The sequence below is a fragment of the Octopus bimaculoides genome, chromosome 23 (assembly GCF_046866305.1).
Source record: "Octopus bimaculoides isolate indiv1 chromosome 23, ASM4686630v1, whole genome shotgun sequence".
Classification (NCBI taxonomy): Eukaryota; Metazoa; Mollusca; class Cephalopoda; order Octopoda; family Octopodidae; genus Octopus; species Octopus bimaculoides.
The window spans coordinates 36230540-36247500 of record NC_142950.1 but is presented as its reverse complement, the minus strand read 5'-3'; the positions used below and the strand labels follow the sequence as shown (position 1 = coordinate 36247500).

Genomic DNA, 16961 nt, shown 5'->3' with positions numbered 1-16961 from the left:
TGCGGGACGTTTATGAGCGGTTTTTGTTTAGTGTGAAAAACCTGTTGCACATCTATCGATCCATATCTCTATTTACCTTTCTCTCAATCTCTGTCTATCCCCTTCTCTCTCCCTTCTTCCCCCCTCTCTTTCTCAGTTCCTCTCTCTTTCGTGTGTGTGTGTGTGTGTGTGTGTGAACGTGTGGTAAGTATACAGACAGACAAACAGACAGATAAGGTGTCCGGGCTAAATTTGACGGTTTGCTAAAAAAGGAAAACAAAGCACATCGGAAGTCGTAAGTCTAAAATACCAGTCATGTACTGAGACCAATTTTGTCAATTATTCCCTTCCTCTTAGTTTGAGGTCATGTCACTAAGTCAATGAAGGACGAGGAATGGACAGAAGCATTAGAGTGTCGGACAGGATTGCCTTGTAGTAATGATACCTGATCTTTACTTTCTGAGTTCAAATGCTCCTCAGGTCATATTTATTTTCAATCTACCGAGTTCGATAAAGTATCATTCAAGTACTGGGGCTGATTTAATCGATTAATCTAACACCCCTCCCCCAAAGATCTGGCCTTACACCTAACTTATTTCTCTTCGCGTGTGTGGAAAGGTCCTTCCTTCAGGCACAGCGACCGGCTTAGGAAAATTGTTCAACTGGAACAGTAGTATTAAAGTCGGTTGACCAGATTTCATTGTATTTAGCAGCAAACAACGAGCCAGCAGTGGTGGCCAGGTGGAGTCGATAAATGCGAAATTACGTTGACGAATTAGCAGCTGCACGGAACAATCTATTTTACACATTTGACTCAGCCATGTTGCTTACCCTCTGCGGGTCAGTGAACAGGCTTCAACGGCACACACATATATATTAATTTAGTGCACTCTCAAACGCTGCACACACACACACACACACACACACACACACACACATACACACACACACACACATGCACACATACACACTAGAACTTTCATGCACACATACATGCATGCATACATGTGAATGTGTTTGAATATGTATGTGTGTGTGCGTGTGAGTATGTCTGTGTGTGACAAGTAAATTATAACATACATATACATATACACACACACGCACACAAACGTACACATGTATATATATATATGTGTATATATATATATATATATATATATATATATATATATATATATATATATATATATATATATGTATGTGTGTGTGTCTGTGTATGTATATATATATATATATATATATATATATATATATATACATACATATAGTCATATGTACATACACACACATATATACACACGCACACATACGCATATACGCATTCATATATACTCACACACTTACATGCATTCAGGCACATACGAAAATACACGAAATGCCTTGATGACGAAGACAAAAACAAGATGGCGGCGGCATTAATAGTAATGGTGGTGGTGGCGACGGCAGCGGTGGTCGTGTGGTGGCCAGGCATTTGCTAAGTAAACTATTTATATAAAGTCAAAATGAAATGCTGAAAGGTTGCAATGGTTCAGTGGTTTAGTTAAACGGTTACACGTCTCCGTGGCTGGTTTCATGTTAATCACCATCCAACGATATTTCAGGAATGCATCGAGTGCAGACGCTGCTGTCGGCTGCTCTCTTGTAAATGGTAGTCGTCACCTCTACACTAGATGACTACTTCACATTTCATTGAAACACACACACACACACACACACACACACACACACACACACACACACACACAACCACATACACATGCATCGGGTACTTGGTTATGTTGGGAAGTGTTAATGTTAATATTCTTGCGAAGCCGGGTTGGTGTACGTGTGAGAGGTGGGGGCAGAGAGTCAAGCAGAAAAAAATGCCTTCTAAGATACATTCTGCAAATTGAATTTATTGGGGGTAGAGAAAATATGCAAGAATTCTTTTGTAAAATTACTATTGCTATCTTAGTTATAAACCAGCCACGAGATAATTTATATTTCCAGTCAACTAGATCATTGTGGGCCATAGACCCTACCCTATGTAAACGCCACTCTTTCTGATACGTCTCTCGCCGAAATTAAGTTATAATCGCCATTATGTTTCTTCACCTCCCTTCGATGGCTAATTTTATATTGCATTCTTCCGTTCGTTCCTCAAAATGTAACCACTCCACTCCGGATGTGGCCATCCAGTCGGAGAAGATGAAACAGGCTATGTCTGAGATTTTATTACTTGTCACTTGCCAGTGTACCTTCTGGCATACATTGCAATGAAAGGTGTGCACAGACATAAAGTCAGAATAGTTGGTGGAGGTTCGTTTTCCATGGGTTCGCAGATGGGATTTGAGGCCAGCCAAAGAAAGGCATGGTCTGTCACAAACTGTGCACACAAAAAGGTCATTGTCATTCACCTTCTCGATCGTTACATTCTTCCTTGGATCTCTTTTGCGTCCTACTTGCGTTATCCTGGCCTCTTCAAATGCTTTTACTCCACTCCACACCTTTGTTCGCCATCCAACTCGATCCGAACCATTCCAAGTAACTTCATAGTAGTCCTTATGCCGTCTTTAAACCCTTTTTTTTAGGTTTACGCCGATAGCGTTTCCCGTCTGCAAGCTTACCATAAAACGTACATACATACATACATACATACATACATACATACATACATACATACATGCAGACAGACAGACATACAAACAGACAGACAGACAGACATAGACCCCAGATGAGGGTTCTGCAATTTCTTGCAGAACAACCCACACAGATGATTTGATAACAGTGATCAAATGTTAGCTCACGCGCTCCATCAAATCGACGTCACTTGTACAGGTATGCAATGTGCCACCACACCAGGTGTCAAATCATCGGAGAGCAACGTGAGATGAAGTGTCTTGCTCAAGAACACAGCGCAACCCTGAGGGCCAGTGGCCTTGTGGTTAGAGTGTTGCACATGCGATCGCGTGATCGTTGTTTCGATTCCCATACAGACTGATCCGTTATGTTCTCGAGCAAACATACATACAAGACTAAACTTACTTGGAAATGGATGCGTGACGTTCAATCATATAATAATATAAATAATATATATATGCCGAAATACATACGCATATGTATATACTTGCACATATACGCATATACATGTGCATACCTTGGCGATAATGTCTAAATTCCAATGAAACAATTTTGTTGGTGATAAATTCGAAAAGTAAAACCAGAAAGCACTCGGGTGCAGCAGGCGCGGCTCTCGCGTGTGTGGACGACAGGCTCCCCGGTTTCTGTTTGTCAACTTTTATTTACAAGACATTAATCGTCCAATAAATCGAAGATTTTTTTACTAAATTAAATAAATTTTATTTCAAATAATTGAAAAAAAACCCCCTAGTCTACCTCAATAACAATAATATAAAAATGAACGAAATTATTCATAAACATCAAAACTGACAAAAAGCCGACATCAATAAATAAATGATTAAGTTGATATTTAATTATTTATACATTACTTTAAATAACACGATAATAATAATGATGATTACATTGATCTAATAACCATTAATATAATAACTATTAATATACTAACTATTAAAGTTGCGTCACTCTTGTTTCAGCATTCAGGATTCCGAGTCTAATTTTAGATCGACCACTTAACTATCCCCGCCTCGCTTGTCTTCGTTTGTTTTAGTTTGGATTCACTTCGCCCTCCTTCACCATGGACGAAAATCTCTCCACTGTTCTTCATTCTAAGGGCGATCTGAGGATGGTCTGTGCAATTTACATTATCTATTTATTCATTTAGTCTTCCATTTTATTTCTCTTTGCTCCCCATTTTGCATTTCTTTTCTTTTGGCAACTTTTATAATTTATAGATGCATGTTATGTTATCTTTAAACCTTTTAAGTTTTTCGTACAATGAAGGAGGTCGGGTCGTTGCTAAACGAAGAAATATCGGTTGCTTCTTACATTAACATCGTAACAAAATTATAAACAAATAAAATATTATGTATATATGTTTATATATATATATATATATATATATATATATATTGCATGCATGTATGTCGTTTTAGAGTTGGATCACCTGTTCGTGGGTAAACCTTTAAAAATTTGGGTCTTGCTTTCGTCACCCTTCGGGCAAGTATTTAACCTTTTTAAGTTCGGCAGATATTTATCGCCTCAGATGTTGTGATCATTTGTAGCGTATGAATCCAAGTTCTCCCACATGTATGTATGTATGTATGTATGTATGTATTGGTATGCATTTATGTACATGATGCATGTAAATGTATGTATTTCACAGGCTTGGGAACATGAGGTGCAGGGGAGTGCGTTTGCACCCACAAAAATTTTTGGTGGGGTGCAATAAAAATGCTTTGAACATCCTGAGTTTAACCTCGATTTGAACCCTCTAACCCTGTTTTGTTCCAGCACTTTATATATATATATATATATATATATACACAAATAATAAATGAGCAGATGCATATATACGTACATGTATGTACATACTTACATCTACCTGTATATATAGATGCATATCAGGGTACAGGAGAGCTGACGTATGTCCATACGTATATGTATGCATACATACATATGCATGTTTCTATATATGCTTGTGTATATAAACATATCTATACATATATATGCATACATGTATGTATTTATAGGTACCCGTGAATGTATGCATATGTACATGCATGTATACTGCGTAGATAACAACTGCGTATAACATGTATACATATTAATAAATATAATTCGATAATGTTCATAACAACTTTGGTTTTTGTTTACGAAACCTGAAAGAAGAAAATCGATCGCTACAAGAAATGTTTCTATTTGGTGTGTGAGCGAACTGGAGACCCTGTCTTTACCTCTTTTTGTTTTGTTATTTGAACTTTGTTGTGTAATCTTGAAAATGTCGACACAGCATTTTGTGTGTGTTTGAAATAAAACGATCCCTTAAATTTTTTTTTTTTTTCAGAATATGATATTGATGTAATAGGTCATTAGACCTATCCAATTAATGTTTTACAAAGTATTTCAACAATTATATTACTTATTTTTCTGTTTTGATATTTAATATTCAATAAAAGGAAGAGTGCCAGTCCCCATCCACAAAAATAAACTTTAAAAACAATTCCGGTTGGCATTTTATAAAAGAGGTTTGGATACTACAATCTTGTCTTTAAAAGCTATTCAATCATGGTTCATTTGTTCCAACTTCTCAACATGGAAAAAGTTTTTAAGTTTACATGTCAACGAAAAGACCCATGTTCTAAATACGTGTTTTGTTATTTTTTTTTTTAATTAACAATTGACGCACTCCCAAGTTATTTCTTATAAAATAGGTCTATATTCAAAAGTAGGTACTCATATAATAGAGATTTGGCTGTTATTTCTGCATAAAAGAGTGGTTGGGATCAACGACTCGTTCATGTGCTACTTTCGTTTGCATTCAGATGCGAAACTGCCCCCTTCGCAAAATCTCTAAAAGCATTTTTAAAAGTCGTTTTAAACCACAAATCCGAAACGAATTTGATTATAAAATTCGCAGTAAGTTCTATGTGTTTCTAATTAAAGATTCATTTTTTTTTCTCAGCACAAATTCGTCCCATAGTTTCTTATGTTACATTACACCCCGCCGCCCTAGTAATAACAAGATTCTCACCCCTGGTATAGGGTGACTCTCCCGTTTGATAAGACCTGTTATAACTGGGTTGTTCTGGTTATGATATACAGAGATAAGATTAACTAAGTAGTTCGTATTCCCACGTTATTCAGGCGTCTTCTAGTGTTGGTGGGGAAGGTGAAGAGAGCTTCGTAACACGGGACAAGTGTTCATCGATCTCGTTTCGATCGTCGATTGTAGCCCCCATTTAATAAACTTGGATCTATTTTAAAACGGGGGCGCCAATATTTTCTTAACGAAACACTAACGAAACACTTTGGAACTTGGGACACTGGTAGAATGTGTCATATAAAACATCTTTTACTCTTAGTCTTCTTAACAAAAAAAAAAGGACTTCGCAAGTTATTCCATGTTAAAGTTGTCGTATTTCTGTAATTTCAACCAATCACTGACGTCTATTCAGCTGAATAGAGTTACTGCTGGGCGGTCATTAAAATGTTATTCCCTGTGACATATTTCATCCGGTTTAATCGTAATTTATACGCATATATTGTTTATATAATAAATTACGCTGTGCATATCTATGTGTGTAACAATTTCAGAGTTCGGATTCTCGAGTTAGGGTTAGGGTTACGGTTAACAGTCTAGTTAGGGTTAGGGGATTAATACGATATACACCGTTACAGCGCTAACTGTTTTCAACTGAATAGACGCCAGTGATTGGTTGAAATTATCGAAATAAGACAATTTTTTACATGAAATAAATTCGAATACAAAAATATTTTTCTGGGATCTATTTTAAAACGGGGGCGCCAGTTTTCATTTATGTTTTATGTAGTGTTTTTTGGTACGGAAAGACTTTCAAACTTCGTATACTTATCTATTTTGTGTTATAGAACAGAATAAGTGTTTCGTTAAGAAAATACTGGTGCCCCCGTTTTAAAATAGATCCATAAACTTTACAAACCCACTTCTTCTAACGTAAACTCCAGTTTTTCCTCTATAAAATCCATCAAATGTTGATATTTATCGTCTTCGTGTCGTTTTACGACATCTTTCTATAATGCTCCTCCCCCATTTCTTCATCGTGTCAACGATTCCACTGGAAGGATAAATGTAACCACGACAAAGTTTTCTAATCACGGCTCGTACTCAAGTCGGGATTAATATCGACTTTGTGGTTAGTTTCTGAATATCATTTATAGATTCATATCAAAGAGAGAAATCAGAAATGATTTCTTGCACGGTTATTTTTTATTTTTATGGGTTGTAGTGGGTCAGCCGATTATATCGTCCCAGTATTTCTGTTTTTTTAATAAATGATCGACTCCCAAAAGGATGAAAACCAAAGTCAGTGAATTCTTTCATTGGTGTTACAACTGAACAAGAAAGATGTGGTGGAGTGATAAAGCTGTCTTTTGATAGTTAAGTTTTGAGTTCAAATCTTGTGGAGATCAAATTTACTTTTCATTAATTTATCATTAAAATAAATAAAAAGATTTGTAAACTATTAGGGTTCATATTATCGACTATTCCCTATACTCTTGCCCAAATTTAAGCCTTAGTACCCATGCTATAGACTATAGTCTGCCTCCCAATATGTAACTTTGTTGCAAATGGTGGAAATTATTATTATTTGATAACTGCAAGCATTGAGCTGGCAGAATCGTTAGCATGCTGGGTAAAATGAGCAGCAGCATTTCACCTCTCTTTACGTTCTGAGTTCAAATGCCACCAGGGTCGAGAAAATAAGTACCAGTTGAGCACTGGGGTTGATTTAATCAACTTAGCACCCCCACCCCCACCCCCCGATACTGCTGGTCTTGTGCCAATGTTCGAAACCATTATTACTTTCTAACTCTGGCACAAAGTCAAACGATGATTGTGAGCGTTTATAGTTGTTAGATTGATCTGATTACACTTGACTGCTATTTAATGTCGTCAACACAAAAAGATAACAGCCAAAGTTGAAATCGTCATTGACAAAAGAAACAACTATTAAGCTGTGTACTGTCATTATGTAGCCCTAGGTCAGCAGCGGTCATGCTGACCTTTATGCACAGACATTCCAGTTATGTCCATCATGTTTTTATTTATTCAGGACAGTATCTCAGACTGCATTATTCAATATATTCTGCCATGTTTTTAAAGATTTTGAGGAAGATTTGGCAGCTATTACTGGAAGATTAACTGATTACTCAGAGGCCCTATTGACATATGTTTCTCTGAGCTAAGATGTAGGACATCTCTTCTGGGCTGTGATTGAGAAATCATTTCTACCCCTTCACCATTCACACTACATTCTCTACCCCCATCTCTATCTCTCACTTTCCCCACACACTCTTACTACCTATACCCACTCACTCTCTTCTCTTCACCTTTTTGTGCCTTGAGGGCACATTCTAACACCTTCTAACCACCAGGTCTACCCCAGTTACTCCCACCCTTTTGTAATTTGAGTAGCCTTGTAACTCCTCTACTGCAAGAAACCTGTTCCTGTCCCTCCTTTCATACTTCAACTCTCACAACTCCTAGCATAAAGCCACCTCTCTCTCTCTCTTTCTACAGTACTCCTACTCAGTTTAAGGGAAACTTTCTTCATTTCCCTTTTCTCTTTCTACTTATATAAATATATATGTATATATATATATATGTATATATATATATGTATATATATATATATATATATATATATATGTGTGTGTGTGTGTATGTATGCACATACCCAATGATGAAACAAACTCTTTTTGCCCCGCTCTGTGAATGCTCTGACAATCTAAAGCCACACAGAATTGTCAACAATATTAAATGTCAAGGACCAGACATGTTAAAGTCTCTCAAATATGATACACTGTGATATTTACATAACAACTGTGATTGTTCTTTTCCTGGTATTCTCTTCCAATGCTTGTTGTTTTTCTTTTGCAGGAATGTCGGCCCATCCCAGAGCCAGGCATTGGAGGTAACAAGAAGTCTTTATATTCCTAAAGATCTCTCCTTGTCTTTCTCTTTGTTTTATAACCTTCACCAAAGACCTTCCCTTCTGTTTCAACTACTTTGTCTGAGACAATAGCTGGAAGTATAGAAAGTCAATAGACAATAATAATAATAATGATTTATAGGGCAGTTTGACTTTTAAGCTTTTTGTTAACATATTTCTTTTGAAATGCAGTGCTTCTGTTTCAATTAATCCTAAAAATAGTGAAGAATTTAATAAAATGACTCTGTCATTATTAAACTGATACTTGGAATATAAATTAACATGAAATTTTGTCAAAAGACTTTAATTTAGAACATTTTAGAACAAGTTTGTATGATAGAACCAAGGACAGCCTTAAGCATTTTGGTTTCTAAAGGATAAAGGAAGCTAGACAAAGAGATTATGATGTTAGTTTCTTATTAAGTTTAATGTTGTAAAGTCAAAATAGTCCCAGGGCTTTTGTTATACATAATATTTTCTAACATTGACATAAGGGGACAAATTGATAGGATTATAGGGAACAGGTAATTATTTATCTGACCCTATGTTCAGAATGTAAAGAACCAGAAGAGATTCTGAAAGGTAATAATCATTTCATTTATTTGCCATAAGGGCAACGTATCAAGGGCAAATGGAAAACAGGTTTAGGCCTATTAGAGTAGTTCTTTTGCTTAGAAAAATGTCTTTGTCAAATAAATGTAATATATATTGTGTGTATGTATGTATATTCTGTTATCATTATTTGTGCATTAAAATGTCTTTTCTTTTTTCTTTTGTTTGCAGAAGTTCAATTATCTATGCAGGATGTAGGCATTTGCGGATCTGATGTCCATTACTGGACTCATGGTTGTATTGGCGACTTCATCCTCACTTCTCCAATGGTCTTAGGTCATGAAGCCAGTGGAGTGGTCACTAAGCTGGGCGAGGGCGTAACTAGTTTATCAGTTGGTAAGTCATGTGGACAGTGAACAAATGGTGACATTAAGCTGTGGAATGTTATGAGGTGTGGTGATAGGAACCAGGGTCCCTCTGTGTCTCCCTATTTCCATATTCCCGTGAAAGAGAGGAATTTTGTTTTTAGTGCTACTATTATTTTCTCAAATTTCTTGTCTGTAAAAGTCAGAGTAGAACCTCTGATTTTCTGTGATTATTGTTGTTGTTTAACAACCCTACCTGACACAAGTCCTGGGCTCAGCTGGCTCCGGCTGACAGTGTGGCGGAAAGGTGGTGGGAAAATGAAAGTTATGATTGGATGGTGACAAAGCATTGATTGACAGTGATGTTAGGGAAAATAAAGATGCAGATAACTGGTGGTGATTGTGGCCAGTGTAAAAGCAATGGCAAAAGGATGGTGATACTGTTGTATATAACTGGAATTACATTGGTGATGACTGTGGTGGAAAAAAGGTCATCATGATGCATGGGAGGTAGTTGTTACAAGGGATCAACATTATTACGATAATGATGCATGTGATTGAGATTATGTTAATGATAATAATAACTGTAATTAACATAATTCATACTGATGATGATGATGATTTTTGTGTTGGTGGTAGGTGACCGTGTAGCCGTGGAACCTGGTGTACCATGCCGATTATGCAACTACTGTAAAGAGGGGCATTACAACCTTTGTCGAAAGATGCGGTTCTGTGCGACCCCCCCTGTTCATGGTACCCTTGCCAGGTTCTATTGTCATGCTGCAGATTTTTGTTACAAGTAAGTAAGCACTTTCTTTTTCACGACTAATTTACATATATTTGCATAAAAAGTTCAGTTACACAGTAATCATAATCTATCAGGGATCTCTGATGTAAGGGGGCAGCATCTAATCAGTAGTAATTTAATGTTAAAGTGGGGCCACACCTCATCTCCACAGGTGAGCATTTCTCTTATCCCTCTCTTTGATTGGTAGCCTCAAGCCTACCTGTAGTTCATAATCATTATCACTCTCATAAGCATCACCCTCCCTGAGTTTTCCAGCTGCTAAAAACTGTCCCCATACCTCACACTAAACATTCTACACAATATAATCCCTCACAAAATAACGATATTCTGGAATCCCATTTAAACTAAACACCATCTCACCCTTTCCCTCCTCATCCCTGCAAATGTCATGGGCTGGAGAATCTTTACGCCTATACATGCATGATTTATGTTGATCTATACAAATATATATGATTCAATTACATTGATTGAATATCTTCATTGACACGTTCAGGAATTTGGTTGACTGCCTAGGATTTGCGTTTTCAATTTCTTCTACTTTCTATTATTTCACATTGGCTCTCTACAGGCACTCTGTAAATATTTTTTATTTGAAATTCATCACAAAGAACAATCGAAGCCAGTTAAACTTAATCCTTGTCTGTGATTTACTTTAGGCTACCTGACAATGTAAGTACAGAAGACGGAGCCCTACTGGAGCCACTTTCTGTTGGAGTCCATGCTTGTCGAAGGGCTGGAGTTAGCATCAATTCAACTGTTTTAATTTCTGGAGCAGGTGTGTATATTATTTATGCATGTATATGTACTAATATATTACTTATGTGACTATACTACTGACATGCACTAGTATAGATTTGTTTCCACTTGAAATAAGACCAATTTATACAGGGCTCATATTACAGCTGATTATCATCCCTAGTATATTACAGCTATTTTAACAGTCTTTGCAAAATGCAAGATAAAATTAATTCCAATGCTCTACTTTTCTGCTCAACTTGCTGCTCCCCATTTTCTCAATACTAAAATTAATATTTACACTCCTAATAATACTTGTTAGACCATTTGTTCTAGTAACTATTTAAAGCTATTAACTTTTGTCTTTTGCTAAACTGATTAGTTCAAGGAAAAGAGGCAATGCTCATAGCTTTCAAGGCCCCAGAATGATGAGGTTGCTGCTGTAGATGTTCACTTTGTATAAGATATTTACAATAATACAATAACCATCACACAATTTAAAGCTACTCTACATAAGATACCATGTGCATATATATATATATATATATATATATATATATATATATATATAGTTGAAATTTATAGAAAAACAAAAGACAAAGACAGGTGTATGAACAACAAGCAAGTGTATTAGTTTGATGCTTGGGAAAAATGTAAAAGTCTTTTACATCTCGAGTCTATGCTCTTCAGCTGAGAGGAATAAGAAGAAATAAACAAAGAGAGAATGAAACGAAAATGTGTTGAGTTGTAGCAGTCCCCACACATGAGATTCAAACATAAATGAATGCAGGCATAGCAGTGTAGTTAACAGGCTTGCATCACAGGTAATTTTCTCATCAGACATTCCCTTCAGAATGTTTATCTCCGTAGTCTTTCACATGAACTTGTTGTCTATTTCAGGTCCCATTGGACTTTGTTGTTTTCTCACTGCAAAAGCAATGGGAGCAGCTAAAGTGTGCATGACAGGTAAGTTACAAAGGAAATAATGCTTGACTCTCTTTGTAAATTTCAACCCAGGTGTAATGGATTTCTGAAATAGTTCAAAGCTCAGCACCAAATTCTTCCTGGTCTTGTAATTCCTATTGACTCTGCTACATTTATTAATTGGCACCAAGTTGGCTATTTGCAACTATCACATTTCTTTGTGTGTCACTGAAGTAAATTGTTATGGTTTTGTCTTATACGTTCATTATTATACATTTACATAAACATGTGAAAGTCTGGTCAGTGGAACCAACAACCATTTTTCTGTTACCATAAATCAACAAGATACACTCTTGCCTGTGTTAATACATTGCAACCATCTCAAACTGGTGAACCTGTTGTATTCTCATGTTTTGCAAACAACTTATATATGCAAGTGCTACCAGTCAAAAGCTCCACATATTGGAAGCTAGCAAGGGTATGGGATCATCAGGAGAGATGAATACCTCTCAACAGCATCATTGCACACTGCCCTCATCTCATTGATATGAGGCCCCGCTTGCTAGATCAACTGGTTATCAGATAAGGCTCAATATTCTTCTGACCATTGCTCATCGTCTCTCTTTAACCAAATCCAGTGGTCAACCTTCTCCACTGTAGTTTGGATATCGGTCATGGTGGTATTTAACTGAGAAGAAACTCGATGAAACAGCTACATACATCAATAACATTAATGTATGTCAACACACACACACAATCTCATTCTGTATCTTTGTTTCTTCACAGATGTTGACAGCCAGCGCCTGGAATTTGCCAAAAAGATAGGGGCTGACCATGTTCTCTCTGTGAGAGCAGGTACTTCCAAAGAACTTGCTTCTCAGATTGAAAACCTCTTGGGGAAAAGTCCTGATATTTCACTTGAATGCAGTGGGAACCCTGCTGGTTTAAAAACATCTATTTTGGTAGGTTACTGTAATTCCCTCTCTCTCTCTGATTCATATATATATATATATATATATATATATATATATATGTGTGTGTTTGTAATATATATATATATATATATATATATATATATATTCTCCTTTTCTTTTTCTTCAATAACATTTGCTTTATTTTCTGACTGTATCCTCCATTTTGTGTCTCTCTTTTTATCATTTTTTTTTTGACATAATGAATCTAGGACTACATTATCTAATATGTGCTTTACTTTATTTGAAGTTAAGGTGTTACTTGAGGGTGATTTGTCTGCTATTTCTAGTAAATCAAGTTTGAAGAGATTCAAGAGAGAGCACCTTTGCCTTCCAGTTTCAAACCAGCCACTGACAAACTCTCTAAATATTCATCAAAATGCTTTAAGTGTCGTTACTAAAACAATAAATTAATACAAATTATAAATAAAGAATTATTTTTCTCAGCAGAGACGTCAATGCTACAAGTAACGATGTTCTTGCCAATTTGCCCTTAATGTTAATGAGGTTCTTCATTCTTGATGCAAAATAGTAAATGTTCATAATGTTTATCAGATGATCTTGGCTGCTTGATCAGAATTCTTTCAGTCCATGTTTTGCTTTTTAAATATTGATCTGTGGACGTCCGTCTTTTATTGTTGTTTCTTGTCAGGCAACAGCCAGTGGCGGATGTGTTGTGATGGTTGGCATGCAACCTGATGAAGTTACAGTTCCATTGTTGAATGCTGCAGTCCGCGAAGTAGACATAAGGGGGATTTTCAGATATGCAAACTGGTAAGTATTGGCACTGTGAGAAGTGATTTTAGCAAATAATCTTCCGTCAGAAGTTATTCAGTTAAAATATGTAGAACTATAACATAAGAGTTTCCCTTATAGCTTGCAGTATTTATTTATTGTCTCTGTATGTTCTGAGTTGAGATCAAGTCCTCTTACTGTTGATTTCAGCTTTCATCTTCCCAGGATTGACAAAATAAATATCACTCATATCATCATCACCATCATCGTTTAACGTCCACTTTCCATGCTAGCATGGGTTGGACGATTTGACTGAGGACTGGTGCAACCGGATGGCTACACCAGGCTCCAATCTAATTTGGCAGAGTTTCTACAGCTGGATGCCCTTCCTAACGCCAACCACTTATATATTAAACGAAATATCATTTCTTGTCTTCTTCTCCACCATTTGTGATCTTATGTCTGTATTAGAACTTCTAATTCAAAGTTATCAATGGTATGATGTTACAGAAGCAGTAAAACACCAAACCAAATACCTTGAGATGTTTATACATGTGAAAGTTTACCTTCCGAGTTCAAATCCTGCCAGAGTAAACTTTGCAGTTTATCTTCCTGGGTTTCTAATATATGACTGGAATCATTAAAATCAACTCCTCCATAGATTATGTTCTTTTAAATTATGGTTTCAAATCCCACCAAGGTTCACTTTACATTTCATCCTTTTGGGTTCTACCTGTCTAATACCAGTGTCAATAATAATCACCTGTTTAATTAAATTTGTAACTTTCTCCTTTTATTAAACGTTGTTGTTGTTATCGCAGCTGTAACATTGATCGTCTCTTTAAACAGCCTTTTTTTTTCTTTCTTTTTTATAGTTACCCAATTGCCTTGTCAATGATAGCTTCTGGCCAGGTGAATGTCAAACCTTTAATTACACATAGATACAAATTGGAAGAGAGTCAGAAAGCTTTTGAACATGCTCGCACCATGAAAGATGGTGCAGTGAAGATTATGATTAAATGTGGTTAGGGACAGTTCTTTTACTGATTTATTTTTGTTTGGGGTTGTGTATTTTTTAGCCCCTTTAATTTTATAAAATCAATTATTATTTCTCCATCTTTTTAACCAACAAACTCGAAAGAATTTCCACTGAATAAATTTTAAACCAATTACCTTTTATTTCCTTGTATTAGAGGAAATGGTAATGGCATGGTTGTCTGTCTTCATTCTCATATCTAAGGATTTTAGAAAAAGAAAGATATAAGGGAAAATCCCACTTTATTTGCGGAGAGATTTATGATAATTTTTATCATATACATAATATGATTATATAATCTATACCTACATATATACATACAACATATATATGTGTGTATGTATCTATCTATCTCTCTCTCTCTCTATATATATATATATATATATATATATAATTATTAATTTGGGTGAAATTTGATATATACCTATTTATTTAGAAAATTTTTTGTTGTTTTTTTTTCTTTGTTCATGAAAAGTATGTTTTACTAACATTTTCTTACACAATGACGATGTGGTAGAAACAGTATAAAGCTGAAGGAGTTCAATTCTCCGACACTGCCATATCTCTGAGTCAATTACAAGTCGCAGATGAAAATCAACTTTTGTTGGGGTTTTTTCTCCCTTTTATTACACAATCTTGTTCTCCCATGTGATTAAATAAGACATCGATTTATTAATTTTATTAAAAAAAAATGTTTTAATTAACTATTTAAATCAAAATTTGAAATGAAAATTTATTTTTAAAAATCTTTTTAAAAGAAAAATGACAAATGAAAAACAATGTTATAATGTTATAATCATTTCCATAAATATTTTTGTTATAATTTCTTGTTTATGTTTGTGTCTCAAAGGAGGTGAAAGAGTCAAACCACACCTAAGACTGTCATCTACTTTGAAAGACAGACTTACAATAAGACAAGAATATTTGAAATGGGTTGAGGGGAGGGGAGGGCTACCTGGGGTGGGGGGATTGTTGCCATTTGTCTCATTTGAAGTGTTGGGTTAATCATGTTCTTGTTTTTGGAAAAATTGTTATTCAAAGAAGGATACACAACTAATTAATTAAGTGATGATCAGAACTAAAGCAAAAAAATTGAAATTATTAAAAAAAAGCAACAACAGAAACGTATTTTTCAAGCTAAATATTTTTATCATGAAGAACTGACATCTTATTGAAAGTATGGAATTAAGAATTAGGTTTTAGGCAAGCTCTAATTCTAGTGTGGACTGTCTGGCAAGTTGGGTTTCTGTTCCCAATTGAATAAATTTCAGTCTGTTTGTGCCACTAATGTTCGTTGAAAAACACCCAAATCTCATTCCAGTCTCATCCTATGTAAAATTTGTAAGCTTTCTGCTCAACCAAAACCCAAATTTTTACTTGCCTTAAAAATGTAATTTGTCCATTTTTTTGTTTTTTTTGCTGTTTTAGAATTTTAATATTTTTTAATTTCCCCCTCCCCTCATAACATTAGGGTTTTAGAACTTAGTCATTGTAAAAGCATAACAGCCACCACTTCCTCTTGGTTTGGGTTTCATTTTGAGTGTTTCTGTTTTGTTTATTATGTGTTTAGAATATTAAAAAAACCAAAAACTTTCAGTCAGTTCTTCCAAAGAAAGAAAAATGTCCAAGAAATATTGGTTGTTTTCGAATTAAAATTCCTTCTTTGTTTTGAGACTTGAAATGTGAATAAACATGGCAACACTTGATTAAATGTTTTTATTTTATTTAACAGTTTTTTGTTTGTTTTTTTTTTAAAATTACTATTCTTGTTGTTTGTGTTATTGTTATCATTCGATCAGGGAGCAGAGGGAATTGGTTGCATGTCAGAGGATATCCCTTGCAATGTTTTGATTCTGCTGAAGGTGGCAAGCTAGCCAAATCCTTACCACCCTGGGCAGAATCCTTAGTGGTGTGTCATCTATCTTTACATTCTGAGTTCAAATTTAGCCTAGGTCGACTTTACCTTTCATCCTTTTTGGGTCAATAGAATAAGTACCAGTTGAGCACTGGGGTCAGTGTAAATGACTAGCTCTCTCCCTCAAACTTGCTGGCCTTGTGCCATGATTTGAACTCAATATTCTGACCCTTTATGTTCTGAGTTCAAATCCCACTGGGGTTAACATTGCCTTTTGTTCTTCTGGGCACCAATAAAATAAAGAACTAATTTTATTAACTTACTCCTCCTCTCAAAATCATTGGTTTGTGCCTAAATGGTGATATATATATATATATATATATATATATATATATATATATATATATATA

At 35.4% G+C, this 16961-nt stretch overlaps 1 protein-coding gene across 1 annotated transcript; it reads left to right on the top strand.

Annotated features, from left to right (window-relative positions):
* The first annotated feature begins 3569 nt into the window (after window positions 1-3569).
* LOC106878309 (sorbitol dehydrogenase) lies at window positions 3570-16427 on the top strand. Its single transcript, XM_014927497.3, has 9 exons — window positions 3570-3724; window positions 8519-8552; window positions 9354-9518; window positions 10127-10286; window positions 10952-11070; window positions 11931-11996; window positions 12741-12916; window positions 13578-13699; window positions 14536-16427. Exons 1-9 carry the CDS (start codon window positions 3674-3676, stop codon window positions 14687-14689), a joined length of 1047 nt encoding a protein of 348 aa, XP_014782983.1. The 5' UTR covers window positions 3570-3673; the 3' UTR covers window positions 14690-16427.
* The last annotated feature ends 534 nt before the right edge of the window (window positions 16428-16961 follow it).

Excerpts from the sequence above, each read along its gene's own strand:
- LOC106878309 (XM_014927497.3), top strand. The coding sequence starts at position 3,674 with ATGGACGAAAATCTCTCCACTGTTCTTCATTCTAAGGGCGATCTGAGG. Across the intron at positions 9,519-10,126 it reads CGTAACTAGTTTATCAGTTG|GTGACCGTGTAGCCGTGGAA; the intron begins GTAAGTCATGTG and ends TGTTGGTGGTAG. Across the intron at positions 10,287-10,951 it reads GCTGCAGATTTTTGTTACAA|GCTACCTGACAATGTAAGTA; the intron begins GTAAGTAAGCAC and ends GATTTACTTTAG.